The sequence below is a fragment of the Oenanthe melanoleuca genome, chromosome 20 (assembly GCF_029582105.1).
Source record: "Oenanthe melanoleuca isolate GR-GAL-2019-014 chromosome 20, OMel1.0, whole genome shotgun sequence".
Lineage (NCBI taxonomy): Eukaryota > Metazoa > Chordata > Aves > Passeriformes > Muscicapidae > Oenanthe > Oenanthe melanoleuca.
The window spans coordinates 12,401,409-12,429,345 of NC_079353.1; the positions used below are offsets into that span (position 1 = coordinate 12,401,409).

The 27,937-nt window shown below is 58.2% G+C and overlaps 3 protein-coding genes across 9 annotated transcripts in view; 2 read left to right on the forward strand and 1 right to left on the reverse strand.

Annotated features, from left to right (window-relative positions):
• Positions 1-3,014, forward strand: part of CBFA2T2 (CBFA2/RUNX1 partner transcriptional co-repressor 2) — a 55,928-nt gene extending 52,914 nt beyond the window's left edge. For all 6 annotated transcript variants that reach the window (XM_056507435.1, XM_056507436.1, XM_056507437.1 and 3 more), the window contains exon 11: positions 642-3,014. In XM_056507435.1, coding sequence (XP_056363410.1) covers positions 642-929 — 288 coding nt within the window. In that variant the 3' untranslated portion in view covers positions 930-3,014. The remainder of the gene's footprint in view (positions 1-641) is intronic.
• Positions 2,757-27,937, reverse strand: NECAB3 (N-terminal EF-hand calcium binding protein 3). Its single transcript, XM_056507445.1, has 13 exons — positions 26,866-27,937; positions 22,746-22,770; positions 21,819-21,927; positions 18,128-18,153; positions 17,755-17,852; positions 10,523-10,659; positions 9,720-9,841; positions 9,233-9,312; positions 8,837-8,890; positions 7,490-7,602; positions 6,040-6,117; positions 5,739-5,830; positions 2,757-5,041 (listed from the first exon to the last, which is right to left on the reverse strand). Exons 1-13 carry the CDS (start codon positions 26,956-26,958, stop codon positions 5,013-5,015), a joined length of 1,056 nt encoding a protein of 351 aa, XP_056363420.1. The 5' UTR covers positions 26,959-27,937; the 3' UTR covers positions 2,757-5,012.
• On the forward strand, positions 10,735-13,669 carry ACTL10 (actin like 10). 2 transcript variants are annotated; one of them, XM_056507441.1, is made up of 2 exons: positions 10,735-10,964; positions 12,386-13,669. In XM_056507441.1, the coding sequence occupies exons 1-2, from the start codon at positions 10,876-10,878 to the stop codon at positions 13,509-13,511; spliced, it is 1,215 nt and encodes a 404-aa protein (XP_056363416.1). In that variant the 5' UTR covers positions 10,735-10,875; the 3' UTR covers positions 13,512-13,669. The 2 variants fall into 2 exon arrangements, with proteins under 2 accessions (XP_056363416.1, XP_056363417.1); XM_056507442.1 differs by having other exon boundaries at positions 10,735-10,945.

Consider the following 27,937-nt stretch of genomic DNA (forward strand, 5'->3'; position numbering starts at 1 on the left):
TGCTGTGCCGTTCCTCCCCTCTCTGGAGCAGCTGTGTCTCCAGCCTGGCCGCTTGCCCCGCGCTCCCAGGGAAGCGGTGGCGCCGGGAGCCACCAGCTGACACCTCTCCCCGCGGCCAGAGGGGCTCTGCTCCTCTTCCAGATTGAAGCTCGGGCTCTGGCAGTGCTTCCACCTGGCTGGGAGGCTTTCAGATGAGCATTTGCTTTTCCAAATTGGCCTGCTCCAACCTCTTGTGCAGCGAGGCAGGGTGCAGAGCAAATGGTGTCTGTGCAGCGCGCCGCGATCCCTGCGGAGAGCGCTTGGCTGGGAGCGAGACCAAAACAGAGCTGCTTCAAACAGGAAATAAAAAGGCCCAATAGCAGCATCTGCAGCGTTTTTCAGCCCATGCCTGCTGTTTGCTTTCTGCATTCAGGTGAGTCTAGGGGAGAGGATGTGCCTGGAGCAGTGTGGGCAAAGAGCAGTGGGGGTTAGAACCATTGGCAAAGAGCTGGGAACTAGCAGGAATTATAGATTGCTCATTTTAATATCCCCAAATGTGTGCCAGAGGGGATGAACAGTCCCCTCCAGAGCTGACTCAGCACCATCCTGTAGCTCTTAGGGAAGCTAAACCCCTTTCAAGCAGAGTGTCTTTGGTGTTGCAGAGCTGCTGGAACTGCGGCCGCAAGGCCAGCGAGACGTGCAGCGGCTGCAACATCGCCCGGTACTGCGGCTCCTTCTGCCAGCACAAGGACTGGGAGAGGCACCACCGCATCTGTGGGCAAGGCCTGCACGGCCAGAGCAAGCCCCTGGCCCTGCCCACGGGCAGGGTGGCAGCAGCAGCCAAGAGCCTCGATGGCATCCCCAGCCCAGCCCTGGAGAAGGGCTCGGCCACCACCTCGCGCTCCTCCACGCCGGCGTCCGTGACAGCCATCGACACCAACGGACTCTAGGGGGGCTTGCTTCACTCCACTGGAGCAGTTCCCTGGGGTTTTTTAAGCTGAAAAACCTCCCCCTGCAGCAACTGGTACCACTTGACATATTTGACACTTCCCCTCGGAGCGCCCTCTCATCCTGCCTTTTCCTTTGTGGCTCGTGGACAGGGGTGAGCCGAGCCTGCAGCATCTCTCTGCTCCTCTCTGGGGACACCAGAGCAGCATCAGGACCTGGGGGACACTGGGCACCTGCTTGGGGAGCCTGGACTGTGGGGAGAGCACTGGCACACGCTGGAGATGCTGAGTGTGGTGCCCAAGCAGGGAGCCCTGTCCTTGTGGCGTGCTCAGGCTGGCTTCCCAAGGTGGCAGAGCCACCACTGCCTCCTCCTGCCACCTTTCCTCCATGCTATCCAGTGTTTTTTCCCTGCTCTCAGACAGCTGTGCCTCAGGTGGCCCTGTGGGGCCAGTTGTTGCTGTGAACAGACCAGAGCCGATTTCTCAGCAGGAGCATCTCATCCTCTGTGCAATGGCAAAAGCTGAGCCCACTTCTGCCTCCAGGCTGGCAGCTGAGGGTTGCAGAGGGGGAGGAGAGGATTTGTTTGCTCTAAAGCAAGTGGCAGTGGCAGGAGGTACTGCTGGATGGTTGGATTTCATCCCTGTCTGTGGTGAGACAGACAGTTGGGTGTTTGTGCTGGGGGAACACGTGCAGAGCAGATCTGGGCTGGGTGCAGGTGCCCTCCCCACCTGGGGGCCGTTGTTTTGGGTTTTCACTGCCTGGAAGCTGCTGGTTTGGGAGTTCCTGCTGTTGTTTTTGAGCCCAGGGATCCTCACTGGTGTGAGGGGCTGTTTACAGCCTGTACTCTCCACACTCATCAGCCACACCAGTAAAAGAAAGGCAGGACTGGGTGTCCTGTGGCAGTTCTTACCCCAGCTCCAGGGGGTTCCTGCAGTGCTGCATGCAGGGCTGGTGTCCCAAGAGCAGGGCTCAGAGCAAGGTCCCGTGGGGATGGAGCCAGCCTGGGGAGATCTGTCCATGGCAGAGTCCCTGCTGTGGTGGGAGAAGGGCCTGGGGGGGCCCAGGCCATGCAGGCTGTGGCAGCACAGCCCTGCAGCAGGGCTGGCCCAGGGCTGGCAGTGGCACTGCCCGTGGGAGGGAGGGAGGGCATGTGCCCTCCAGGAGCTGCTCCCAGCTCCCACAGCCACACAGAGGCTCTGGAAATCTCTTCCCTGGCTCTGTGTGTGCCCCTGTCGGGCTGGAGCCCAATGAGGTGGGTAATTCCCAGGTTCTTTGGGATCACTTTTTCAGTGGAGGTGAATAATGGAGCTGTGATGAGTCCTCACAGTGCTCCGGGGTGAGCAGGGGACTGCTCCAGCCCTGCCCCTTGGGAAAGCTGCTGCTGTGGGATAGAGCTGCTGAGCTCTAAAAACTGTCTGCAAGGTTTTATTAAAAAGCCACGAGGTCTCCTGGTGTTGAGGACAGCTCCAGTGGCCCTGGGGGTGTCTCCCCTGTGTCCCCAGCACTGAGGCAGCTCCCAGTGGGGGTGGCACTGGAGCCACCCTGACCTGCAGCAGCCCCTCCTAGGGCTGTTCAGTGCAGGGCAGGCAGGAAGGGATTTCCTGCCTAGGGGGACAGGGACACCTTTGGAACAGCCTCAGGTCACTCCCACGTGGTTGTGAGGTCCCCTCCTCACCTGCAGCCCCAGCCTCATGCTGTGGGTGGGAAGGGACAGCAGAGCAGGGCAGGGAGGAATTGCTTGTAAATAGATTGTCTTCCATAATTCTCATGCAACACTGATGGCTGTGTATTAAAATTAACCCCAGTGTAAATGAATGAAATACTAACAGTCATGATTAGAATGATTGCTTCTTTCTTTTTTGTTGGGTTTTTTTTAAAAAGATGGAATGATAAATGTGAACTTGGGGTGTGGGGAGACATTGGGTTGAGGTTTCTAATTTTTTTTGACATTTAATTCTGTAATAGAAATTTGTTACTTCATTCCTGTGCATAACTTATTTAATGTCCTGTATAAAGGAACCCAAACTGTTACAGATGTATTTAGTTTGTTCTACTCAAAAGTAGTCAATAAAAAGACTATATTCATCCTCCAGCTCCCCCTTCTCTCTGGGAAGGGGCAGAGGTTTTCAGCAGTGCTCAGGCAGCTCTTGGGGTTTTTGGGGAATGCTGCCACACCTTGGCCTTGGGACATTCAGGGACAAAAATTTCCTCCCCTGTGGTGGTGATGCTGTGGGCAAAGCCTGGGAGCAAGAGCAGGCAGAGCTGCAGTTCAGCCCTATCCTCAGTGATTTGAGTTTATAGTTCAGTGTGTTGTTTTCTGAGCATTTTTAAATGATCTATTTTTATGTGAGCAGCCTGCAGGGTCACAGCTGTCACAGCTGGGCTGCCACTGCCAGCCCTGTCCCCCCCAGGGATGCCCCCTGCCCACACCTCAGCTTCATCTGAGGGTTTTGCTCTCCAGGCTGCTGCAAACATTAATCCAGTGGGGAAGAAACCAGAACAGGGGGGTAAACCCCACAGGGGGCTGGGGAGGAATCCCAAACCCGTGCCTGCTGCAGCTCTGCCTCTCAGTGCCCCTGTCTGACCCACCCTGGCTGGTCCATTCCTGATGGCCCAGGTGCTGCTGTGGCTCCTGCACGGGGCTGAGCCACTTCTGGTGCCCCAGGGTCACAGCAGCTCCTGGCTTTGGCAGGGAAAGCAGCAGATTGATACTCAGGGAAGGAGCTGGGTGCTTGCAGCATGGGAGCAGGGACAGGCTCTGCCACTCCATCCCTGGCAGGGGCATTTGTGCTCTGGGGCTCTGACAGTGCCCAGCTGGGCTGGCAGCAGCAGCTGCTGCTCCTCCAGCCCTGATCCCATCCCTGCAGGTTCCTCCTGGCACCCCAAACCCAGGCAGCTCCTGCTGGAGCAAAACAAGCACCCTAAAACAGAGACCCCTCCTGTTGTCACCCCCTGGGCAGGGGTGACACTGTCAGACCCACCCAGCACAGTGTCTGAGGGGCTCCCAGGATGGAGCTGCACCCACTGCCCCTGCAGGCTCACATTTCACTGACTGCAGCCAGGGACTGGGGAGAAACACTCAAATTGATGTTTCTGGTGGAGCAGCACCCACAGGGCCTGGGAGAAGAGGTTGAGGGTGGCAGCAGGTCCCAGGTGACTGAGGATTGGGGGTGTTGGGGACAGGCAGGGACAGGAGGATGGTGTTTCCCATGCCAGGAGGGGCTGGTGTCCCTCCTGCCCCCTGTGTCCTCCCACTCCCTCCACTCTGGCTGTGACAATGCATTTTTTCCCAGCTCAGCAGAGGATTTGCTACTTCAATACCACCAAGGAAAGCCCCAGTGCCACCCCTGGAGCAGGTGGGATCTGCTCCAGCTTCCCCCCTCATTTAGTGCCCCCCACCCCAGACCCCTCCTCATGAACTCAGCTCCAGTTTCTGGCACCAGTGCTGGTTTATGGGAACTGAGGAGCAGCAGAGCCTGGAGCCACTCTGGCCTCTCCTGGGAGTGGGGTGTGCTGGGGACAGCTCCAGCCATGGGCACAGCTGGTGGGGCACACAGCCACTCTCAAAGCCGCAGCACATGCTGCCACCGTGGCAGGACATGAGCTGGTGCACCTTGCCAGAAGCACTTCATGAGATTTTTTTTTTTTTTTTCCCCTATAAAACACTTCACAATCTGTATCAGGCCACCTGGCTCCCTGGGCAGGATGTCACAGCTGTCCAGTGCCATTCCCCCTGCCCCTGCCAGCACCCTGGGCAGCCTCAGAGCCTGGAGGAAGAGGAGCTGAGTGCCAGAGGGACTGGGGAAGGCTCCTGGCATGCAGCAGCAGCACAGTGCTCCCCCAAGGACCAGGCTGCCACCCCCACACAGCTCCCCCAGGCAGCTCAGACACTGTGTTAGGAGCAGGAGAAATAAATAAATTAACAGGAAAAGAGCAAAGGAGCAGAACACGGGCAGGGCCGAGGGCAGGCAGCCCCCGCTGGCCACAGGAGGAATGCAGGGACAGGGAGGTGACAAAGGGGACGGCTGTGCCCAGGGCTCCACGTCCTCCTGCATGCTGGTGGTGTCCTGGAGACGCTGCCTGGGTCAGTTGTTGTTCATGATCCACCAGGAAGCTGGGGAGAGAGGGAAAGCAGGGAGGTGAGGGCAGTGTGCAGCTGGGAATGGGGATTTGGGCTGGCAGAGATGGAGCCTGCAGCTCCCTGCTCCAAAGCACCCACCCACACTCCATGGCATGGCCTGGAGAGAGGGGGGATCCCCTGGAAATGGGACAACTCCTGCAGGACAGCACTGGGAACGTGCTCAGTGGGACTGCCAGTCAGGAGCAGCAGCAGTGCAGGGTCCAAATTAATCCATGTTTTATGGACTAATATTTTACAAGACCCTGAAATGATCCCTGAAAGCAAACTGGGGCTTCATTTGGTTCCCAGTTCCCACAGCTGCTGCCATTTCTGTTGGTACCATGGGAAGGTGCATGTTCCCTCCCCTGCCCCAGCACTGGGTGTAACCCTGGATGCAGCCCCTGACTGGCCCAGGAGCTCCAGAGCTTTGCAGAGCAGGTTCAGGCTCAGCTGAAATACAAAATGAGGCACCAGGTGTATCTGGGGCAGGACTCAGCTTATCTACCTGGGCAGTGTCCCTGCTGCTGGCTGTCCCCACCCTTGGGCAGGGGACAGACCCCAGCTCACACAGCCAAACCTGCTGGGGACAACTGCTTGAAAAACCTCATTTAGATCACCCCAAACCAATCTTCTGCTCCTTCAGTGCCTGTTCCTGCCCTGCAGCACACCCAGGGCAGGACTGAGCCCTCACCTGGGAAGAGCATGGTGGTCAGCAGCTCCGGGGACTCCAGCAAGCTGAGGATGGACTGCTGGAAAGTCTTGCTGCAGCTGGACTGCAGGTGGCTGTAAAACAGGGTGTGGGGTCAGGGGGATGTGGTGCCAGGACCCTCTGCCCACACACAGGACAGGGCAGCCCCTGCCCTGCTCCCCAAATCCTTTATGGGGGTGGTCACCCCTGTGAGCTGCAAAGGTAACAGGGCAGAGCAGTGGGACAGGACAGAGCAGTGGGCAACCCCTCTGAGCCCCAGCCCCACACATGGACACTGCCCCACCTTCTCCAGGAGGTCACATCCTGCCAGAACTCGTAGAGGATGAAGCAGGCCTCGTCTGTCAGCTTGCAGGCAGAGACACTGTGGAGACAGAGGGACCCTGAGTGAGCAGGGGCTGGGCTGGCCAGGCTGGCATGGCCCTGGCATGGCCCTGGCACGGTGTGCCCCAGCAGCCTGGGCACAGCAGCCTCAGCACAGGGCTCCCAAAGCACACCTTGGGGGCATTCACAGTTTGTGAACAGCCCCAGGGATCCCAAACCCAAACCCTGCTTCACGTCTCCTGTGTCTCCTGTGCTCTTACTCTGGTCTCTGCTGCTGCCCAGGAGCCAGCACGTTCTGTGTTTATCATTTCTTACTCCTCCCTGCTGACCCAGCTCATCCTGCCAGCCCCTTGGAGTGTCACTTGTCACCCTTCACACGGGGGGAAACAGGCAGAGGGGCTCACAGCACAAACCCCCAGCTCTCTGCCCCCAAAGTGATGCTTCCCACATTCCCTCCTGCCAGGAGAAGCCCAGGGCAGGTGGGTGGGAGGCAGCAGGGGGACAGTGCAGGGCTGGGGGAGCAGGGCCAGGGGCAGCAGCTGGGCTGGGCTGCAGCAGCAGCAGCTCCAGCTGAGGATGAGCCTCTCCTGCAGCTGCTGGAGCCCCAGGGGGACAGCACAGCATGTCCCCCAGCAGCTCTGGGGCTGCACCCCCTGCTCCCACAGGGAGCTTTGTGATTCCCTGGGGTGACCCAGGCCCGTGGAGTCTCCCCAGGCTCAGCTCCAGCTTTCTGCTCACGTGGAGAGCCAGCCCACACAGCCACCCTGCTGTCTCCACAAATAGCCCTGATGACAAAAAAAAAACATCAACTCCAAAGAAAAAGCCTCCCATTCTCTCACTGCACGTGGCACAGCGAGCAGCTTCCTTTTGTTTGGACTGAAAATGGGAAGTGAAGAGCTGAAAAAGGACACTTGAAATGCAAACAGCACGAACATTCCCTGCTGGAAGCAGCCTGGAGTGTCCATGGGACAGGGAAGGAGCAGCTGTGCCACCAGGGCCAGGCTGGCACTGCCACATCCCTGGCCTCACCCAGGGCAGCTCCAGGTGCTCGTGGCAGCTTCCCACACTCTCTCCATAAATCAGTGCCCTGCAGGAGCTCTGCCCCTCACCTGCCCATGGCTTTTGAGCCTTTCTGTGCTGGGGGAGCTGCTCATGCATTAGGAGCACCCACACCACTCCTGCTGCCATAAACCAGTGCACACACCAGGCACTGGTTCTTACTGGGAATACCTGCAGCAGATGGGGTGACAGTGCTGCAGCTGTGACACTCGCCCTGCAGCCAGCCCCGAGCCCACCCCTGCCCTGGCCAGCACTCAAAACACTCCCCACAAACCCTTGTGTCCCCTGAGGGTGTTAAAACACCCCCAAAACACCCCCAAACACCCCCAAACACCCCCAAACACCCCACTTACTGCAGGCAGCTGCTGTGCCCGGCCGTGCCCTCGGTGTAGGAGCGGAACGCCTGCCGGAACTCCTCGATGCTGCTCGTGGCCACCGAGATCTGCCTCTTGGCCACCAGGATGTGCTGCCGAGGGACAGGGGAGTCAGGGGCTGCCTGTGCCCCCCTGCCCTCCCGGCTCCCCCCTGTGCAGCCCTGGGGCACTGGGTGTGGCAGCACCGTGCTGGGGACAGCGGGGACACGAAGCGGCTCCTGCCCGCCTGGACAGGCTGACTGTGCAAGGTGAGTTGGGTTGGTGTGGCCAGAAATGTGAATTCTGTCCCCATCTGTTGAAGCCAAGTGGGGCAGTGACCCTGATCTCCTGGCACATATTATCTGCTCATGGGCCATCTTTAAACCAGCTGGGCAATCATCTTTATCTTTCCCACAGCCCATCCTCCCTCCAGGAAGATATCATCTGCTGCTGGCCCATTGAGTCCCAGGGCATGACTGATAAAATTCCATCATCCCATGGGAGATGCTCCAGCCAGGGGAGGAGCCAAGCCTTTCCTACCCAGATAAAAACTGACATTTGGGACACCAAGGAACCTTCTTTCCACTGGATTCCAGAGGAAAGCCAGACCTTTGCACATCATCCCTGGAGCTTCAGAGGAAACTGCACCTTCTCCAGGAGCACTGCTCCAGCTGAACCACATCTGCCCCTGCAAGAGGATGCAGCCACCATTGAATGGGACTGTGCCAACACCCTGACTGACTGACGGGTGTCAGCTTGGATTCTGACTCTGGCAGGGTTTGGGATTGTTCTGTGTAATACTGCATTTCTATTTTAATTTTCCTAGTAAAGAACTGTTATTCCTAATTCCTCAATTTTTACCTGAGAGCCTTTTAATTTCAAAATTACAATAATAATTTGGAGGAAGGAGGTTTACATTCTCCATTTCAAAGAGAAGCTTCTGCCTTTATTGGCAGACACCTGCCCTCCAAACCAGGACACCACACCAACAGGAGATGCTCCATCCCCCAGGAGGGGTCCTGCTTTGGGGCTGCTGCAGTTCCTACAGCAGAAAGGGGCTTGGGGATCCCCTGTGTCTGTGTCTCAGGGCACTCCTGGGGGATTCAGGCTCCTTCCTCTGGCTGTGGGCACTGCCCGGGGCTGTCAGGGATAAGAGGGAGCTGCATTTGTCCTGTGGATGGTCCCACAGCCCTGAATCCCACCCTGCTGCTGAGCTCCCCCAGCCTGGGGCACAGGGCACAGGCAGAGGGGTCCCTGCAAAGCACGAGGAGAGGGAGAGGGAGAGGGAGAGGGACAGGGACAGGGACAGGGACAGGGACAGGGACAGGGACAGGGACAGGGACTTACTGCATCCTGTCCTTTGCACATGGCTTCCTCCTTCAGCGGCTCCAGGCGTGGGCTCTGTGGGTAAAACCCGAGTTACTGGCAGAGCTCTGCAGCAGGAGGGGCACACCCCAGGGCACAGCTGGGCACTGCTCCAGGGACATTCCCTGCAGGAGGGCAGGGCTGTGCCTGCACATCTGTAGGGTCAGTGGGGCTGATGGACTCAGGAACATCCCCACAGAGCCAGGAGGGTGACAGAGCTGGGAGGGAAGGGTGGCTCTGCAGGGGCAGGGCTGGGGGTGGAGCAGCTCTGTGACAATGCAGGGATGAAGAGGGGGGCTGGGGCACGGGGGAGGGTCCCAGCAGTGATCTGGCCGTGCTCAGCTGTGGGGCAGCCCCAGTCCCTCCCGGGGCACACACCTTGCACTCCAGCTTCTCGATGAGCTGCTGGAGCCTGTTGATCTGAGCCATCCACTGGCTGTTGTCCTCCACACAAACACCTGCACAGCAAAGGCACAGAGGGGTCACCCCAAAAAAAGCTCAGTTTTGTCATGGCCAAAGCTTGCTCAAGACCCAAAACCCACAAAATCTTCTAAACCTCTGATTTTATCACAAAAACTTGATTTTTTTTTTTCTACTGCCTGATAGATACAACATCCCACAGAAGTTCCAGCTGATATCTGAGATGCCCCAGACTCTATCCTGGAGAAGCCCTCACTGCCCAGTGCTGCTGGAGATGTGGCACTTGGGGACACGGGTCAGTGGTGGCCTTGGCAGTGCTGGGGAAACAGCTGGACTCAATCTTGGAGATCTTTTCCCACCTGGCTGGTTCTGTGATTGTGTTCTGTGATCCCACACCCCCTCCAGGCTGCAGCAGGGCACAAAGAGCCCGAGGGACAGCAGGTACCTGTTGTCAGCATCCCAGAGTAGGGGTCTGTTGGGGACAGGCACACGTTCTTCTGTCCCCTGCGCCCGCAGCGTCTCCCTGGCCTCAGCCCAACTGACACCTCAGCTTTCTTCATCTCCTTCCTGGAACAAAAAAATGCAAAAGGAGGGGTTGAAGTCATTCCTAGAGGTGTCAGATCCACACCAGGCCGGGAAAGGGCAGATCCACTCCCAGATGTCCTTCCCAGTGGGGAGTGGGGTTGGGACAGGGGTTTGAGCAGGTCCCACCTCAGCACCTGTCCTGTCCTGGTACCTGTCCCAACCCAGTCCCTGTCCCCTGTCCCAACCTGGTTCCTGTCCCACCCCAGTACCTGTCCCACCCCAGTCCCTGTGCCCCGTCCCACCCTGGTACCTGTCCCATCCCTGTACCTGTCCCATCCTGTCCCCTGTCCCACCCCAGTCCCTGTCCCCTGTCCCAACCTGGTACCTGTCCCACCCCAGTCCCTGTCCCCTGTCCCAACCTGTCCCCTGTCCCACCCAGTCCCTGTCCCATCCCTGTACCTGTCCCACCCCAGTCCCTGTCCCCTGTCCCACCCCAGTCCCTGTCCCACCCCAGTCCCTGTTCCCTGTCCCACCCCAGTACCTGTCCCACACTGGCATCTGTCCCACCTCAGCACCTGTCCCCCCGCCCCCCCCGGTCCCCTGTCCCACCCCAGTCCCTGTGCCCTGTCCCACCCGGTCCCTGTCCCCTGTCCCTATTCTGTCCTGGTACCTGTCCCATCCCAGTACCTGTCCCCTGTCCCACCCGGTCCCTGTCCCCCGTACCTGTCCCGTCCCGCCTGCTCCTCCACCGTGTCCACAGCGCACTCCAGGGATGCCTGCAGGGACTGCAGCTGGTGCATGGTTTCCCGCAGCAGGAACCGGGTCAGGAACTGCTCCATCTTCGAGGCACTCTCGTACCTCTGGGGGAGAGGGGACAGATCTGTCAGAGCTGGCTCTGTGCAGCAGAACCACGCCTGGAAGGGGCTGTCCTCAAATAAACCAACCGGGTTGGATTTCAATCGAAATTTAATGATCACCAGAAGTGACACTTCGGGGAAGAAGTGTTGCTGTGGGGCAGGAGAACCCTGGGGGCGCAGTGCCTGTGAGATCACAGCAGGGAATGCAGCCATGGTTCCATGGGCAGCCTGGCCCTGGCACTGCCAGCTCCAGGAGCAGTCAGGAGGGCAGATGGACACGAGCCACAAGGTAAAGGTCACTCTCACAGGTAATGGTCACTCTCACAGGGTAAAGGTCACTCACAGGTAATGGTCACTCTCACAGGCAATGGTCACTCTCACAGATAAAGGTCACTCTCACAGGTAATGGTCACTCTCGGTAAAGGTCACTCTCACAGGTCACTCTCACAAGGTAAAGATCACTCTCACAGGTAAAGGTCACTCTCACAGGTAAAGGTCACTCTCACAGGTAAAGGTCACTCTCACAGGTAATGGTCACTCCCACAAGGTAAAGGTCACTCTCACAGGTAATGGTCACTCACACAGGTAAAGGTCACTCTCACAGGTAATGGTCACTCACACAAGGTAATGGTCACTCTCACAGGTAATGGTCACTCACACAAGGTAAAGGTCACTCTCACAGGTAAAGGTCACTCTCACAAGGTAAAGGTCACTCTCACAGGCAATGGTCACTCTCACAGGTAAAGGTCACTCTCACAGGTAAAGATCACTCTCACAGGTAAAGGTCACTCTCACAGGTAAAGGTCACTCTCACAGGCAATGGTCACTCTCACAAGGTAAAGGTCACTCTCACAGGTAATGGTCACTCACACAGGTAATGGTCACTCACACAAGGTAAAGGTCACTCACACAGGGTAAAGGTCACTCACACATCCAGTTCCAATCCCACCCTGCCATGGCAGGGACACATTCCCCTATCCCACGGATCTCCAAGCCCTGTCCAGCCTGGCCTTGGACACTCCCAGGGATCCAGAATTAGCCACAGCTGCTCTGGGCACCTGTGCCAGGGCCTCAGCACCCTCACAGCACAGAACTTGCTAACATCCAACATAAACCTCCCCTTTTTCAGTTGGATTCCATCCCCCTTGTCCTGTCACTGCAGCTCCTGAGGAAGAGTTGCTCTCCCACTTCCCTGCAGCCCCTCCACACCCTGGAAAGGTGCTCTGAGCTCTCCACACAACCTTCTCTTCTCCAGCCTCAACAGCCCCAACTTTCTCAGCCTTTCCCTGCAGGGAAGGTGCTCCAGTGCCCTCAGCAGCTCCATGGCTTCCTCTGGACCTTCTCCATGTCCTTCCTATGCTGGGGAAACATAAATTGTGCACAATATTCCAAATGGGCTCTCACCAGAGCAGAGTAGATGGGGAGAATCACCTTTTTACCTGCTGGCCACACCTCTTTGGCTGCAGCCCAGCAACTTTCCAGTCCAGGGTCCACTGACTTCCTTAAAAGCACCTGAAGCTCTGTCCTGGCACTGCCAGCAAACCTCTGGGCATGGAGACAAGGCGCCCAAGGAGGGATGCTCAGCGAGACAGGAGGGAAGGCTGTGACACACCCAGGCAGTTTTAGGGCAGACACTGCTGTCCCCCGAGGGGCTGAGCCAGCCCCCCTTGCGGCGCAGGTGCCCGAGGCTGGTTTGCCCTGCAGGCACGACCCCTGTGTCGCCCTGCAGGCTCTTCCCCCGTGCCCGGCAGCCCCGCGGAGCTGCGGCCATGCTGAAGCCCGCCGTGGTCATAGACAGCGGCAGCTGCTTCACTCGGGGCGGTTTCGCCGGCCAGGAGCAGCCCCAGACCGTGCTGCGGACGGTGCTGCTGGATCCCTGCGGAGCGGACAGCGCCGGGGACGGCCAGAGCGCGGCCGCGCCGCGCTGCTACCCGCTCCGCTACGGCGTGGTTGAGGACTGGGACGGCATGAGCACGCTGTGGAGGCACCTGCTGCGCTGCTGCCTCAAGGTGCAGCCCGAGGAGCACCCGGTGCTGCTGGCCGAGTCGCCGTCCTGCCCGGCCGGCGACAGGCAGCGTGCGGCCGAGGCGCTGTTCGAGGGGCTGGGCGTGCCGGCGCTGCACCTGGCCAGCTCGGGGCTGCTGTCGCTGTGCGCGCACGGCAGGGTCAGCGGGCTGGCCCTGGAGGCGGGCGCGGCCCTGTGCCACAGCACGGCCGTGTGCTCCGGCCGCACCCTGCGGGGCAGCACCCGCTGCCTGGCGCTGGCCGGGGAGCACCTGAGCCGGCACCTGCAGCGCCTGCTGCTGCGCGGCCCCGCCGAGCTGCCCGCGCTGCGGGCGCTCACCGGCCGGGCGCTCACCCACATGAAGGAGCAGTGCTGCTACGTGTCGCTGGACTACGAGGGAGAGCTGCTGGAGGAAGGCTGCCGGCAGCCAGCCCGGTTCCGGACCCCCGACGGGCGCTGGATCACGCTGGGCAAGGAGCGGTTCTGCTGCCCCGAGCCGCTGTTCCGGCCGGAGCTGCTGCAGCACAGCTGCCCCGGTCTGCACCAGCTGGCCAGGCAGAGCCTGCACAGCGCGCCCGAGCACGCCAGGAGGCACCTGCTGGGCAACATCGTGCTCTCGGGGGGCTCCTCCCTGTTCCCCGGCTTTCCCGAGAGGATGTGCCTGGAGCTGAACCTGCTGCTGCGCGGCGCGGGCGCGCCCGTCGAGGTGCTGGCCAACCCCCGGAGGGGCACGGCAGCCTGGGCTGGGGGCTCCATGGCAGCCTCGCTCACCTCCTTCCAGCGCTCCTGGATGACCAAGGCAGAGTACCAGGAGCACGGCGCCGAGTACGTGCACACCAGGTTCCAGTAGAGGGGAGCCACCCCGGGCACTGCGGAACACTGCCCCGGGCACTGTGAAACACTGCCCTGGGCACTCTGGAACACTGCCCTGGGCACTGTAACACTGCCCTGCCCCGGCACAGCTGCAGCGCTGCAGAGCAATTAAAGTGCCCCAAAACAAACACAGTGCTTCCCACTGACACTCCAGTTATTGCCTGTGCACCGTCTGACAAGGGTGGTGGAGAACATTGGGGCTCATGATGGGGATCCAGGCCATGCTGACTGTGTGCTCTGGGTACACTCAGCCAATCCCAATGCTCCAGGCTGCATCTCCCAGCTGGAAATGAAGGAAGGGACCTTCTCCAGCTGTCAGCACTGCAGGACCCCCAAAGGGAGCCACAGGGGTGGGAGGAAGGAGCTGAGCAGGGTGAGGTCCACACAGCACACAACACCACTTGCTGCAGGAGGTGATTCCTCATCTGGCACTGGAACAGGTCAGCACTGGCTGAGGAAAAGGAGCTGAAAACTCATCTGCACTCACTCCTTGTCATCTTGGTCTAAAGGTCATTTGGAGCTTCAGAGAGCCGATTCAGCTCCCTGAACAGGCATTTTCTCACCTGGCTTTGCTGCTGCCTGGCTGAACTGACTCAGCTCGGCAGATCTAGATCAGAGAGGATCAGAGGCTGTGAGGGAAGCAGCTGGGGAGCACAGCCCAGCTGTCACAGCAGACTGCTGCCCCCATGGCAGCCCCGTGCCAGCTCCTCAAGGGACACAGGAACCACAGGATGCCCCATGAGCACTGGGAGAGGCAGGACCAGCAGTGGGAGGTCGAGGAAGGAGCCTCACATGGAGCAGGAGGGCTGGAGCTCCCCAGGAGCACCCACCAGGAGAGGTCCACCCCTTCCCTCGACAAGACAAGGAGACAGGCTGGAGCAGCATCCCTGCCTTCCCCATGGGGTCCTGGTGTGACCCCAGGGCTGCAGCACCCAGGGCCAGGCTGCCCTCACCCCCAGGCACCACGGACCATGTCCAAAATAATGTCCAGCAATGCCACCACGTTGCTCAGGCCAAATATTTCCAATTCCTGCTGCATTTCTCTGCAGTGCCCTGAGGATCTGGAATGCCAGAAGCTCTGCACAGAAGGATTTTGTTGTAACCCTTCCACTGCTGGTGTCAAAGAAAGGGAGCAGAGGGGAGGAACAGGGCACTGTGCTTGGAGGGGTCAGCTCCAGAGGGTCCCAGGGGACATGGCAGTGCTGCCTCCTCAAACACAGCACATCAGGGGAACTGCTGGGACAGGGATGGAAATAACCACCCCTCAGGACAGCTCCAAATGCTGCTTCGCCTTTCAGCAGCAATCTGGAAAGTTTCATGCCAGGGGAGAGAAAGAACCCAAAGTCCTGCCCCCATCACACTCCTCATTTTGGGGCAAAAAACCAAAATCCTCCCATCAGATGTTGCACAGAGATCAAACCCTCTGCTATCAGAGGTTCAATAAACTCACCCAGCACAGCATTTTCTGCTCATGGGTGGGAGTCACAAAGGAAATAACTCAGCAAGCACAAGACAAGGAATTTTGGTTGTGCACTGGTATTTCAGCTCTGTTTACCCAGATGAAAATCACCAAGTTGCCAAGAGCTGCTATAATTCTGCTTTTGAATTTCTTATGATGATAGTTAAGCTCAGGACAGAATGGAATGGGTGGCCACATAATTCCTGTCAAAGGATGAATAAGGCTGCTTGGAGAGTTATTTATGTGAGGGTTTGCAATGTTTGCACACTGGAGACTGGAAGATTTTAGCATACAGACCCCCTGTGAGAAACATCAGGCTGTTTTCTGAGGCATTTCCACTGTTCACTTCCTACCCTGATGCAATTACATTGCAAACATGAAGCTCAGCCACAAAATAAGGTGCAATTAGCACACTGCAGCACAGCTCTCAAATTATATTTTACAAATAAGTGGGAATGACAGAATGTGGGGGAAAAACCCTCCTCTTGACAAGGCATATTTTCTTCAGCATGCTCCTAGTGAGGAAGGATGGAGGCATGGGAACCCCTAATGGTTTGGACCTGCAGATCCATAGAAACAAGCACAAGCAGGTTTTGCTGCTCTCACACACAAAACTTCTGCAGTAACTGCAGCCACACAGGACAAACCCAGCTGGAACTTCCCACACTTCACCCCAGGGCTCTCCTGACAAGGAGCAGGAGCAGATCAAGGAGCCTGCCAGGCAGGAGACAGCTGGGACACAGCCAGTGATCCATGCCAGGTGTTCTGGGAACATTCAATCCCAAAAGGGTTTTTGGCAGCACTGCCTCAACCACAGCTCCCAAATGCACCCATGGCACATTCCCTGTGAGCCCTGACTTCCTTATTTCCCTCACTGCCTGGTCTGAGCAGTGCTCCAGGGAGCTGCCAGGGCTCTCTGTCTGTTCTCCTGTTCATTTTCACATTTCTAGCTGGAAATGTCCCCTGGAGGATGCAGGGCTGAACAGCCCTGTGGCTGCAGCTGCTGGAGATGGATCATGCCCTAACCAAGAGATGCTGAGACAGCTCAAACCAGAGATATCTCCTCCTTCTCCTCCATCCTGCCAGCCTGGACATCACTGCCTGCTCCAGTCAGGCAATGAACTCATAAATACAGCCTGGCAGCAACAGGCAGGGCCTGCAGGTCCTTTAGCAGGGCTAAAGTTGTCTCAGTGCACAGGCAGCTCCCTGGGATGAAAATCCATCTGGTTTTTCCATGAGGGGCTCCCAGACCTCAGGGAGGTGTTTGAAGCAGATTTGAGGGGCAGGTGCAATATGGGACACCTGCTCCCTGCCCTGGCTCACAGAGGTGTGAGCTCTGGCTAAAATCCAGCCCACTAATCCCATAGCACCACCATAACTCAAGCTGGAGCCCACCTCTGGCAATGCAAATGTGGGATATGTGCAGGTCCCAGCAGGAGGAATGCAGCATTTATCACCCCTGGCAGCTTCCAGAAGTGTTTCCCACAGCAGGGAAGACATTCCCAGGGGATCCATAGCTGCCCTGGGGCACATCAGGGCTGGGATCAGAGCACAGACCCTCCTGGGGGACAGCAGTGCTGGGAGCACTGGGCTGCCCTGGCTCTGGGCACAGCTGGAGAGATGAGTCCAACAAAATGTGCTTCAACAGGAAAAACCTGCTTCTCTTTCCCAGGGAACACCAGAAGCCATGGAGGGAGGAAAGCCTGACACCAATACTGTGGAGCAGAGTGACTGTGCTGCCCTTTGGAGAAACACAAACCCATTCATTACCCACAGAAACAGAACAGAAAGGAGCTGAAACACAGCACAGCTCTCCATCTGCACTTGTGTTTAATAACTGTGAGTGGGACCAGGGACCTCAACCAATGAGAAAATGCATTTTCAGGAGATTCCCTCTCCACACATACAGGGAGACCCTGCTGAGGCTGGCTCTGGCCAGAGGGAAACTCAGAGGGGGACTGACACTACAGAGGCACAGTCAGCACTGATCAGAGTGTGGGACTGGTGCCCCTTTTCCTCTCTGAATGACCCAGAGGCCACAGCAGTGCTCACACAGGTGATGCCCCTCATCTGCTTTGAACAAAGTGAGAGGGATGATGGATTTGTCTTTACAAACAAACTGTGGGTCTGCTGGTAGATAAAACCAGCACTGAGAGAGAAAAGAAACAATGGGATGGATTCCACTGATTGATGAATGGAAAAAGATATTTGCCTTTACAAACTGTATTTTGCTGATGAATGTATTTGGATCTTGAAAGATGAAAGAAGCAATGGGGAAAAACCATGAATTCCATAAGAATTAAAAATGAAAAGGGAGGGTTTTACATTAGAGGGGAATCTCAGGTGTCAGGTGTTCTGGGCAGTCTGTGCCTCACAAGTACCTCAGCCAGTGGGGAAAGAGAGAGGGAAATGCAGTTGGGAAAACAGGATAGAAAGGAGGCTGTGTCCTCCAAAATTTTGAGGGATCCCAGGGGAATGCCCCATGGCCTCTCCCTTTATTGGAATAAAGTAAAAGGACTCCTCTGTCTCCCTTTGGACCTAAACCTCTGGTGTTTGTGGATTAATTTTCCTGACACAAGATTTACTCCTCCCCTCCCCAGCCTTGGCTCCCACCCTCCAGCTGTGTGGCTGCAGCTCTGCCTGCACACACAGACACCCCTTGGTTTGAGGGGTTTGCTGTCTCCACCCCCAGGTTTCACTCTGAGGAGCAGCTGAGCTCACCATGGCTCCAATTCTGCTCCTCCCCTGGTCCCATCCTTACCAGCTTGGTTTTGTCCATGGCTGCCAGCACTGCAGTGTTGAGGGTTTCCAGGGCAGAGAGCACATTCCTGTATTCCCCCAGGTATGCTGAGAAATAATCTGGAGCAGGACAGGACACCATGGTCAGGTTCCTGAGCACCCCCACCTCTGCCTCCCCTGCTCCTGCTGCCCACACACAGCCCACAGCTGCCAGGGGGGCACTCCCCTCCCTTTCCAGAATCATTCTGGAAATGAAAATCCTTCCCTGTCCCCTTGGGAAAAGCACCTCTGTGCTGGGATCCAGCCAGGGGGAGCTTTGGTGCCACCCAGCCCTGCCCAGGACAGACACAAACCCAGCACACACACCTGGGAGGGGCAGCAACATCCTCACTTACCACACAGCTTCTCCGTGTCCACGTTGCTGTAAAAACACAGAAAAGCTCCTGTTAGACAGTGGTGGGGGGGAGACAGTGGTGCTGAGCAGGGGTTTGAGGGCTTGTCTGGAGCCCCAGGGGATTTACTGCCTGCTCATGTGTTTACAGGAGCTGCACAGGTTCAGATCCTGCAGCACCCAGGGGCTGAAGGAGCAGGAAAATCTGCTCCACCAGCATCTCCTGGAGCTGGAGTGTGCTGGGAGAGCACCTGTGACTGTTGTGGGGTTGGGATGGAGATGCCCCCACCCCTGGCAGCCCCATCCCTGAGCCCTGGAGCTGCTGCTCCAGCCCAAGCTCTTCCCCCACAGGGGGGAATCATCCAGCTCTGTGTTCATCCCTGAGCCCAGGGGATGTGGGGCTCTGCAGCCTCCCAGGGGCTGGATCCTTCACAGCCCTCCTGAGTGCCATTAAAGCACCTGGATCTGCCTCCAAAAACCTGCAGGCAGGGCCAGACCCCCACCCTTTTCACAAACAGAGAGCACTGCACTGCACAATCCCCCCTGGCACCCCTGCAGGGCTGGCACAGGTCCTGGGGCTGCTAAAGGTGCTGAGGGAGGAGGAAAAGCTCAAAAACAGCCCCAGGTTTTGGGATGGGCCTGCATGGTGCTGTAGGACCTGCTCATGTGGCCAAAGGCACTGAGGCAGAGCTGCTCTCAGTGCCCAGCATCACCCAGAGCCTGCAGGGACAGACCCCAGCATGTCATTTATTCAAATCAGCCTCTGCTCAAGGCATTCTGCTGCCTCAAAATCCCCAAATGATTACAGGCATTTTTAATCCTGGTTGGGAAAGTAGAAGAGAGCCCCAAAGAGAGGTTTTCAAGTGGTTTTTTAAGTGTTTAAGTGCTGTCACACTTGGAGGAATTGGTGGTACCTGCAGTTTGCCAGGCTCCAAGAACAAGGAATGCTGCAGTGCTGCTGCCCAGGGGTGGGAAACCAGGGCCACATCACCCTGTCCCCTCTGACACTGCCCACAGGGCAAAGGGACAAAAACACCCCCATGCAAAATTACAGGACAGAGTGTGAAGCATCCAAAATGCCATTTAAGGTGAAATAATTAAGGCAAAAATCCTCCTACAGCTTTTCCTGAGACATCAAAGGCTGGTTTCTGTCTCTCACCTCCTTCTGGGCTTCTATTGAGAGCACTTTAAGAGCAGGGGTGATGCAGGGCATGGGAACACTTTGGTGTGAGGGTGGCAGGGCTGGGCAGGGCAGTGCCCTGTGAGTGCCCCTGCAGCCCTGCAGGCACAGACAGGCAGGCTGAGCCTGGATTCAGCTCAGCTATTTTAAACTCACAGGAGCTGAGTGAGCTCTGTGCACTGACCTGGCACTGCAGGCTCTTTTTAAAGTGGATAAAAAAATCGTGTTTCCCTGGAGGCTCAATCCAGATGAACCTGCAAAGGCACAGCCCCTCTTTCTGCCAGCTCCACCCAGTTCAGCTCTGCTCACCCCACCTCTGCCCTGCTAGACACAGACACTGAGGTTTGGAGCACCAGTGCACATTGAGAAAAGGTTTTGGTCCTTGTGAAGTTTCCCCCTTTGTTCCTGGCAGCTGTGTGGAGCCTGCAGAGCTGCTGCAGTGCTGCAGGAGCCCTGGCACTGCAGCATCCCCAGCACAGCCTGCAGAGCTGTGCCCCAGAGCTGGCCCTGCAGGAAACACTGGCTGCCACCACAGAGAAGGGGAAGTCACCCAGCAGGGGTGTGGGCACCTTTGGACTGGTCCCAGTGAGCACCTGGGGCTGGGACTGGTTTCAGCAGGAACAAGGAGCCCCCAGCTCAGCCCACTGCCAGTTCCCAGCTCCAGCAAGGTGTGACAAAGAGCTGCCATCAGCTCCCACCCTGTGGCTTCTAAGGTTATTAATAACTCTTAGATCTTGGCTGCTTGCAACTTAAAAAGAAATGTTAACTAATCAATCACTAAACCACTGAACACTGAACCAATCCACAACATCTCATGGCAAAAATCATCCCTCTGGGAGCTGTCCAGGGAAGATCTGCCCCTTCCCTCCCTCTGCAGCCTGTTCCACCAGCAGCCCTGCACAGGAGCCTCTCCCCAGGTCCCACAGCAGCCTCAGCACAGGCAGGGGCAGGACAGAGCAAACCCCAGGGCTGCTGGGGCCATTCTCATCCTCCAGGACTGATTCACACAAAACCAGGTGGAGCTCCCAGACAGAATGTGCACACCAAACCCTGACCCATTCTGCAGGGCTGCCAGGGGCAGCAGCTTCCCTCTGCTCCTCTCTGCCATTCCCACTCCACGAGAAGAGCCATCCTCTGCCTCCAAAGCACTCATCCTGAGACTCTCCACATTTCCCATAGCTGTATTTTGACTGTGCTCAAACCACTGATTAACTGTAATTAAGCCTGAACTGATGATGGAGGATCTTGTCATCATTATGCTGTTGGGATTTTGTCAGAATGTGCCTGGAATTTATGCAAGAAAACAGCAATCAGCTGCAGAAAAGCAGACAGGATTTTTTTTTATTTTTATCATTTATCATGTGGGGAACCTCCACTGCCATCACAAATCTGGTTTCCAAACTTTTTTTCATGTGACACAGAGTGCTTCAGTCACCTCCCATCATCAGGGACTGGCAGATGCTGCAGCTCTGAGCCTCTGAGTAAAGACAGAGGAGGGAATTCACCCAAATCCCTTCTTCCAGACAATCACAGGCTTGAGGTTATTTACACCAGGAGACTTTAAAAGGCAGCAGGTCAGCATTTCCACCCCTGTGGCTGCAGGTCAAAGCAGAGACCATGAAAGGACAGGACTGGTGAGACCCAAGGTCGAGGGTTCAGAGGTGCAGGACACCTAACCAGGGTGCTGGTGACACCTCAGTGTGACAAAGCCCCTCTGTGCCACTGCCCTGGCTCCCTGCAAAGCCCTGGGACCAGCATGTGCAGCTCTGGCTGCCCCAAATTCCCTCACCCTGGCAGGGACCTGTGCTCTGGTGAAGGGTGTCAGAGGTGCAGGAGATGCTGGGGAGGCCAAACCTGCCCCCCAGGCTGGAAGCTGCAGCCCCTTGTCCCCAGCAGCACCCAGTTCCTCCCAGTGCCAGGACAGACTCACCCACAGCAAGCAGCTGGGCACAGAGACCCCAGTGATGCCAAAAATACCCAAAAAAGATGGGATGAGACTCTCAGACCCCTCTGGATAGCACCACCCATGAGAAGACCAGAGCTAAACACAATTCCTTCTCCTGCTCTTTGGGGCTTTCTCTTTTTTTACAAGCTGCCCTAAATTCCCTGTTACAGGCCCACTTGTGGTGGGAAGCAGCTCTTACATAAGTGAAAAGCAGTGCCCTGAGTCAGCAGTGGCAAAGTCTGTGACTTTGCACAGTCTGTGCCGTGTCCCCACACCAGCACAGGCTCTGCAGACACACAGCCTGCTCCTCAGGCTGGCAATTCCTGGACTGCACTTTCCAAACCATAAGAAATGGCATTTTTCTGGCAGGGCAGTAAATCCCATGGCTGCTCTCAAAATGTCTGTCTGCTCTCAGCACCAGTGCTGCTGGTGCTCAAAGGCTCTGAACACCTGCCTGTGGCAAGAGGTGGGTTTGTCTCACCCTGGCTGTTTATCACACCCGCCTCCAGACGCCCTCCATCTCCACTCAGGCAGTTTTAGCTTCTCCTGCATCTCCACCGTGGTACTCACTCTGAGTGACGCCTGTCAATGCCACTGAACAGCTCCCACAGCTCCTCCGAGCTCAGGATGCCATCAGCAAAATAGTTCTTGAACTCCTCAAACGACAGCTTCCCATCATCTGCATTCAAATGAAAGGGAAGGGTAATTTTGTATCTGTGCAAAGCAGCATCCCATGCCCAGAGATGCCCCAGGGTGAGTTCTGCATGGAAATCACAGCACAGATAACTGGGAGCGTGGCCCACCAGCCCAGCAAAAACAGGAGTGCTGCTGGAACTGCAGGGGGGATTTCAGCCCTTTCCAAAAGGCCCCATTGCAGTGTTCTTAGAAATGCATGCAGACTGTCCAGGAGCAAACAGCATCAGATTTTCATGGACAGAAAGTGCTCTCCATTGACTCAAGGACTTTTTCCTTCCTCTCTGTGGAGGATTTCAGCTCCTGGGCTGCATTGTGATCTGCAATGAAAGCACCTCCTAAGTGACCATGAAGGAAAAGAGCCCAAGGGAGCGTGGGAAGGCTCAGGGAAAGCACTTGTGATTTTGGACCTCTTGGTTCATGGGCGCTGGATTAAAAACTGGGCAGCAGAGCCTAACTCCCAAATGCCAGGGGCACCCAGAACCAGGATCACCCAACCAGGAGCAGCTGTAAAACCCTGGATTGAGCACAGAGACAGAACCAGTCCTGGGAGGGACAGAGCAGAAGCCTGAGAGCCCCTGGGCAGGAGAAGGGCTTGGAAGGGGCAGTGTCCTGCGGGGTGCACGGGTGGGGAACTGTGGGAGCCCCATCCCCGGGCCCTGGCAAGGCTCTGGGATCCAGGGGAAGCAGAAAAGCATTTCCCACCCTCCCTCCTCCAGGCAAACCTCCCAGTGGGAAGGAGCCACGCTGCTTCAGCCAGAGCCAGGCAGGGAGGGGAGGCAGGAGCTGGAACAAAGCACTCACCGTTCTTGTCGGCTCGCCGGAAAATCTGCAAGACAAAACACAGCAGGGCTCAGTGTGGCAGCAGGGAGAGAAGGGCAGCTGAGCAGTGAGCCAGGCAGCACCCAGCACCATGGAAAATCACCTCAGGGAGCCATGGAGGAGCCCCAGGTGCTGGGAGTGCACAGGCTGCTCCAGGAAATTCCCCTTTGCCAATGATTAAACCCATTTCTTGTCTCTAATGCACAGGGCCCTTGGCTGAGCAAGGTCCACACTCACAGCAAGCACCTTTGAGAGAACACAGAAGTGAAGCAGAAAGGACTTTGCTGCATCCTTGTGATGGTAACTGTTTAATTTTTCAGTCGGTTTAAACGAAAGGACATGAGGTATAAACCCACTTTGTGCATCACCAGCACTCAAACCCCTGCCCTGAGGAGCAGCTCCTGCCCTGAGCTTTCCCTCAGCACAGCCCTTCCTGCAACACCTCGGCGTGCACACACTCTGTAATGAATTATTAGTGAATTAATTAATCTGCAACTGCTTCTGCCACAGAGCACAGCTGGAGAGCTGCTCCAGTTCAGGGTCTCTGCACAGATTCCCAGCCATGAGCGTTCTGCCCATGACCCAGGAGAAAGCTGGGGCTGCTCAGCTCTGCCTGGATCTGTTTCACCAGTAATCATTAAAAGGTCTGGGGCTGACTCCAGTGAGGAACAGCACCACTTCTGAAGCCTGGGAACATTTTCCCACACCAAAATGTACAAGGTGTTGTCCAGCACATCCTAATGGAGTCAACGACAGAAAATTGTCTGTGTGGCAACTGTCCTTTATATCACCCTGGGTGATGAAGATATCTGCAGGTCTGAAGAAAGGTTAGGAAATAAAAAGGGCCAGGAATGGCGAGAGAACTTTTCTATTCTTGCCCACATGCCAGCCCTGGAGCAGCCCTGCTGCCCCTCCTTCTGAATCCACATCCAGCCCTGACACCTCCCTAGAAACTGCTCCCAGGTAAAGGAGGAGCTGCCCAGGAAAACCCCTGGCTTGCAACTGGGCAGAGGCTTTCCTAGTGCTGGAGCTGCCTGGTTCCTTCCCCAAAAGGGACCCAAAGCAGGGCAGGGACAGCCCCTTGGAGGATGCTCCTCTGAGCACAGTGAGCTCCTCCTGCCCCCAGCTGCTGCAGGAAGGAGCCTGCCTTGGGCTGAGCAGCATTAGGAACCATCCCCTGGATTCCAGCTGGCCAGGCTGCTGCCCTGGCAGGAAAGTGGGTCAGGCACTCCCTGAGCACACACAGGACCTGCTGGATGCACTTTGGAGCTGAGATGGCAACCTGCAGCTCCCAAACAGTGGTGATTTCTCTGGATTTTAAAGCAAAGCTTTCTCCAGGTTAACAGGCTCCTTGTGGGGTCTCATGGCTGCAAGGGCAGCCCCATGTGGGTACCACATGTCTGTGCCACCCTGCCATGGACTCTCCATCAAGGGAGAAGCTTCATCCTGCAGAGCTCTATGTCATAAGAGGGACACATGGCTCATGTAGTGACACCTCTATGGCTCCAAATGCCACCTAGCTCATCCCAGAGACAGTCAAGTGTCACCCAGACTTGAACCAGGGCAAACATTTCCCACTTAAAGGCTGGCCTTGCTCAGCAGGGTTTATCTGAGGGCTCAGAGGGACAACACAATTTCAGGGAAGATCCCTCCCCTGGGGCTGAGAAGGTCTCTAACCCGGGGTGAGCCTGCCCTGGGTTCAGCAGGAGGCTCAGCAAACAGAGTGGATGCCTCTCCCTCACACACCAGGCTCAGTGAGTTACACGAGCCAGTGCACACACGACAGCTGCCTGGAGCTCAAAATGAACATGGCACAAGCAGGGAGCTGTGAGTGCCCCCGAGGCAGGGCCATGTCTGCTGCAGAGCCCCTGGAATGGCAGGGATCTGCACTGCCAAAGCCAGCCCATGCCTGCCCGAGCCAGGAGCCAGTCCATCCCTGCCCCAGCCCATCCCTGCCCGAGCCAGGAGCCAGCCCCAGCCCAGCACAACCAGCACAGAGCCACTTCCCTGCTCCACAGGGCAAATCCTTTCCCCTCCTGGGCTCCACGATGGCAGCCCTGGGACAAAGCCAGGGAAAAGCGATGCAAAGCCAGGCTGGGAGCGGGATCAGGTCTGCATGGGCTGCTGGAGGGCCCTACAGGCAACCCCTGTCCTGCCTCAGGGCGGACTGGCAGCCTGAGGCACAGGGGCACTGCCTGGAGCCCGGCATGTTTCCCTCAGCCCTTGGGCTTGAGTCCAAGCAGCCACAGCCAGGACTGAGGGCAGAGGCACTGAAACAGCATTTATTCACAGGATGGGCCGCCGGGAAGGAAGGAGATTATCGGATTTCTCGCTGCCTGCAGGTCTGGAAGGAACCGCGGCTGCTGGACAGACACAGGGACAGGCGGCTGCTGGGGAGGGGACAGCCGCCCTGGGGACAATGCGGGACACCCAGGCAGGCTAAGACAGGCTGGCCAGCACCAGAACCCGTCCTTCCTGAAGCTCCCGTGCCCCGGAGGGCAGCGAGCAAGCCCAGACACCAGCCTAGGGACAAATCTCCCCGAGGCTTGAGATGCTGCACAGGCGAAGGCAGCACTGCGGTCCGTACCGCACCTGCAGCGGAGCAGGGCAAAGCCTCCTGCTCCTCCTCCTCCTCCTCCTCACTTCTCCAAGGGCAGGAGATGTGCAGCAGGCCCAGGGGAAGCAGCAGCCCCCGGGATGGTGGCGGGCGGGGCTCTGCCCTGCTGCCGTGGGATGCTCACCCCGAGCAGCCTGGGGCAGCCGGACACCGGCAACTGCCCAGAGCCAAAAGTGCAGGGATTAAACTCACCCAGCCAAGCTCTGGAGCAAAGGTGGGAGCAAAGGAGTCACGGGGTAGAGGAAGAGAAGCCGTCAGAACCCGGAAAGCAGCTGCTAGCGTTGTTAACATTTCCCATTTTAATTGCTTTAATGACACCCTGAGGGATGGATGTGCGACTCAACGAGTGCCCTGAGGAGCTGAGCTGGAACACAGCTGTCACCACCCGCCCCCTCCTGCCCATCTTCCCTCAGACAAGTAATTAGCGCGGTTAATGATGCTGGCAGCCCGAACCGCCCAGGCAGGAGAGAGACCCCGACCCGCAGCTGGCAGCTGCGAGCAGCACCACGGCCGAGGGAGCCGCGCTGCCCTCTGGGGATGCCAGCAGGTCTCGGGCTGGACCAGGCGTGGCATTCACCTTCCCAAAATGCTGCCCGCGATCTGCTGTTCCCCTCCTCTGGGACGGACTGGGACACGGGGTGAGCCTGGATCGGGACACGACGGAGATGACAGAGGGGAGGTGGCAGCTGGCACCGAGCCGGGCTGTGCAGGTGCCCGGGCACCACCAGCCCTCATCCTTCACCCTTCCTCTGCAGCACCTCTGCCCCACATCTCCTCGGTCACAGCGCGACTCCGAGCGCAGTGGTGCGGGACACACGGCAATGCCAGGGCTCTGTCCCACGGAGATTTGGGCGCTGGCCACCCGACCCAGCTCACGGCAGACACTCCGGAGCAGGAGGCGCTCCAGAGCTGGGCTCTGACCCGGGCTGTGCCTGGGAGATGCCCGGGATGCTCTGCCTCCCCCGGAGCCACGGCCCCTCTCACAGCAGCGGCACGGCCTGGAGGGGACGCGGTGTGACAGGAGGAACTGTGCCAGCAGCTCTGGACACAAAGACAGCCATCACCTGCATTTTCCAGTCCCCCGTGCCGCCCACAGCTGCCAGGATGCCCGGGCGACCTGCAGCCCGCACGGAGCATCCTCCTCCAGAGCCGGGCAGGGACAGGGGCTGCAGCCGGCGCTGCAGCAGGCAGCGCTCTGTGGATCCCATGGCTGTGAACAGCTCCAGGGAGCCTTCCACAGCGTTCTGCCAGGCACAGCTCCCGCTCGGGGAGTTGTGACAGCCAGCTCCGGATGAGGCGTGGGCTGTTTCCAGCCACCCAGAGGCCCAGCGTTCAGCAGAAGGACACGACATCATTATTTAAGCCATCACGAGCATGCACAGCTCGGGGCTGGCAGGGGCGCAGAGCCTCTGGCGCATCCCTCGGGAAGGAGCCGAGCCCTCACCCCGGGGCCGGGCAGGGGCGCGGGGGTCCCGCGGTACTCACGTCGTGGAAGATGGGCAGCGGCTGGCGGTGGGGCTTGGGGCCGCGATCTGCCGAGAGCAGGCACACGGCCAGCAGCTCGGCACACGACATCATGGTCCCGCCGGGCGCGGGGCTGCGGGCTCCGGGGAGGGTGCGGTGCCGGAGGGTGCGGTGCCTCAGGGCGCTGCGGTGCCCTGGGGTGCGGTGCGGTACCGGCGGGCACGGAGCGGTGCTGTAGGGATAGGTTCGGTGCGGTACCGGCGGGAACGGAGCGGTGCTGTAGGGATGGGTTCGGTGCGGTACCGGTGGGCACGGAGCGGTGCTGTAGGGATGGGTTCGGTGCGGTACCGGCGGGCACGGAGCGGTGCTGTGGGGATGGGTTCGGTGCGGAACCGGCGGGCACGGAGCGGTGCTGTAGGGATGGGTTCGGTGCGGTACCGGCGGGCACGGAGCAGTGCTGCAAGGATGGGTTCGGTGCGGTTCCGGTGGGCACGGAGCGGTGCTGCAAGGATGGGTTCGGTGCGGTACCGGTGGGCACGGAGCGGTGCTGCAAGGATGGGTTCGGTGCGGTACCGGCGGGCACGGAGCGGTGCTGTAGGGATGGGTTCGGTGCGGTACCGGCGGGCACGGAGCGGTGCTGTGGGGATGGGTTCGGTGCGGTACCGTAGAGACGGGCTTGGTGCGGAAGGATTGGCCTCGGTGCGGTAGGGATGGGTTTGGTTCGGTGCCGTAGGGATGGGTTCGGTGCGGTACGGACGGGTTCGGTGCGGTGCCGTAGGGATGGGATCGGCTTTCTTCAGTTCGGCAGGGGTGGTTCTGCTAGGCTCGGTTCGGTTCGGCAGGGTGGTTCGGCTCGGCTCGGTCGGCTCGGCCCGACTCGGTCTGTTCGGTCGGTTCGGCTCGGCTCGGTTCGGTTCGGTCCGGCTCGGTTGGCTCGGCCCGGTTCGGCCCGACTCGGTCTGTTCAGCCGGCTCGGCTCGGCTGGGTCGGTTCGGTTCGGTCCGGCTCGGCCCGTGCGCAGGTCGTGCCCGCCGATCCCGACTCAGCCGAGCGGCTCCGCCGCCCCAGCCAACTTTGGCCGGGCGGAGCGCCC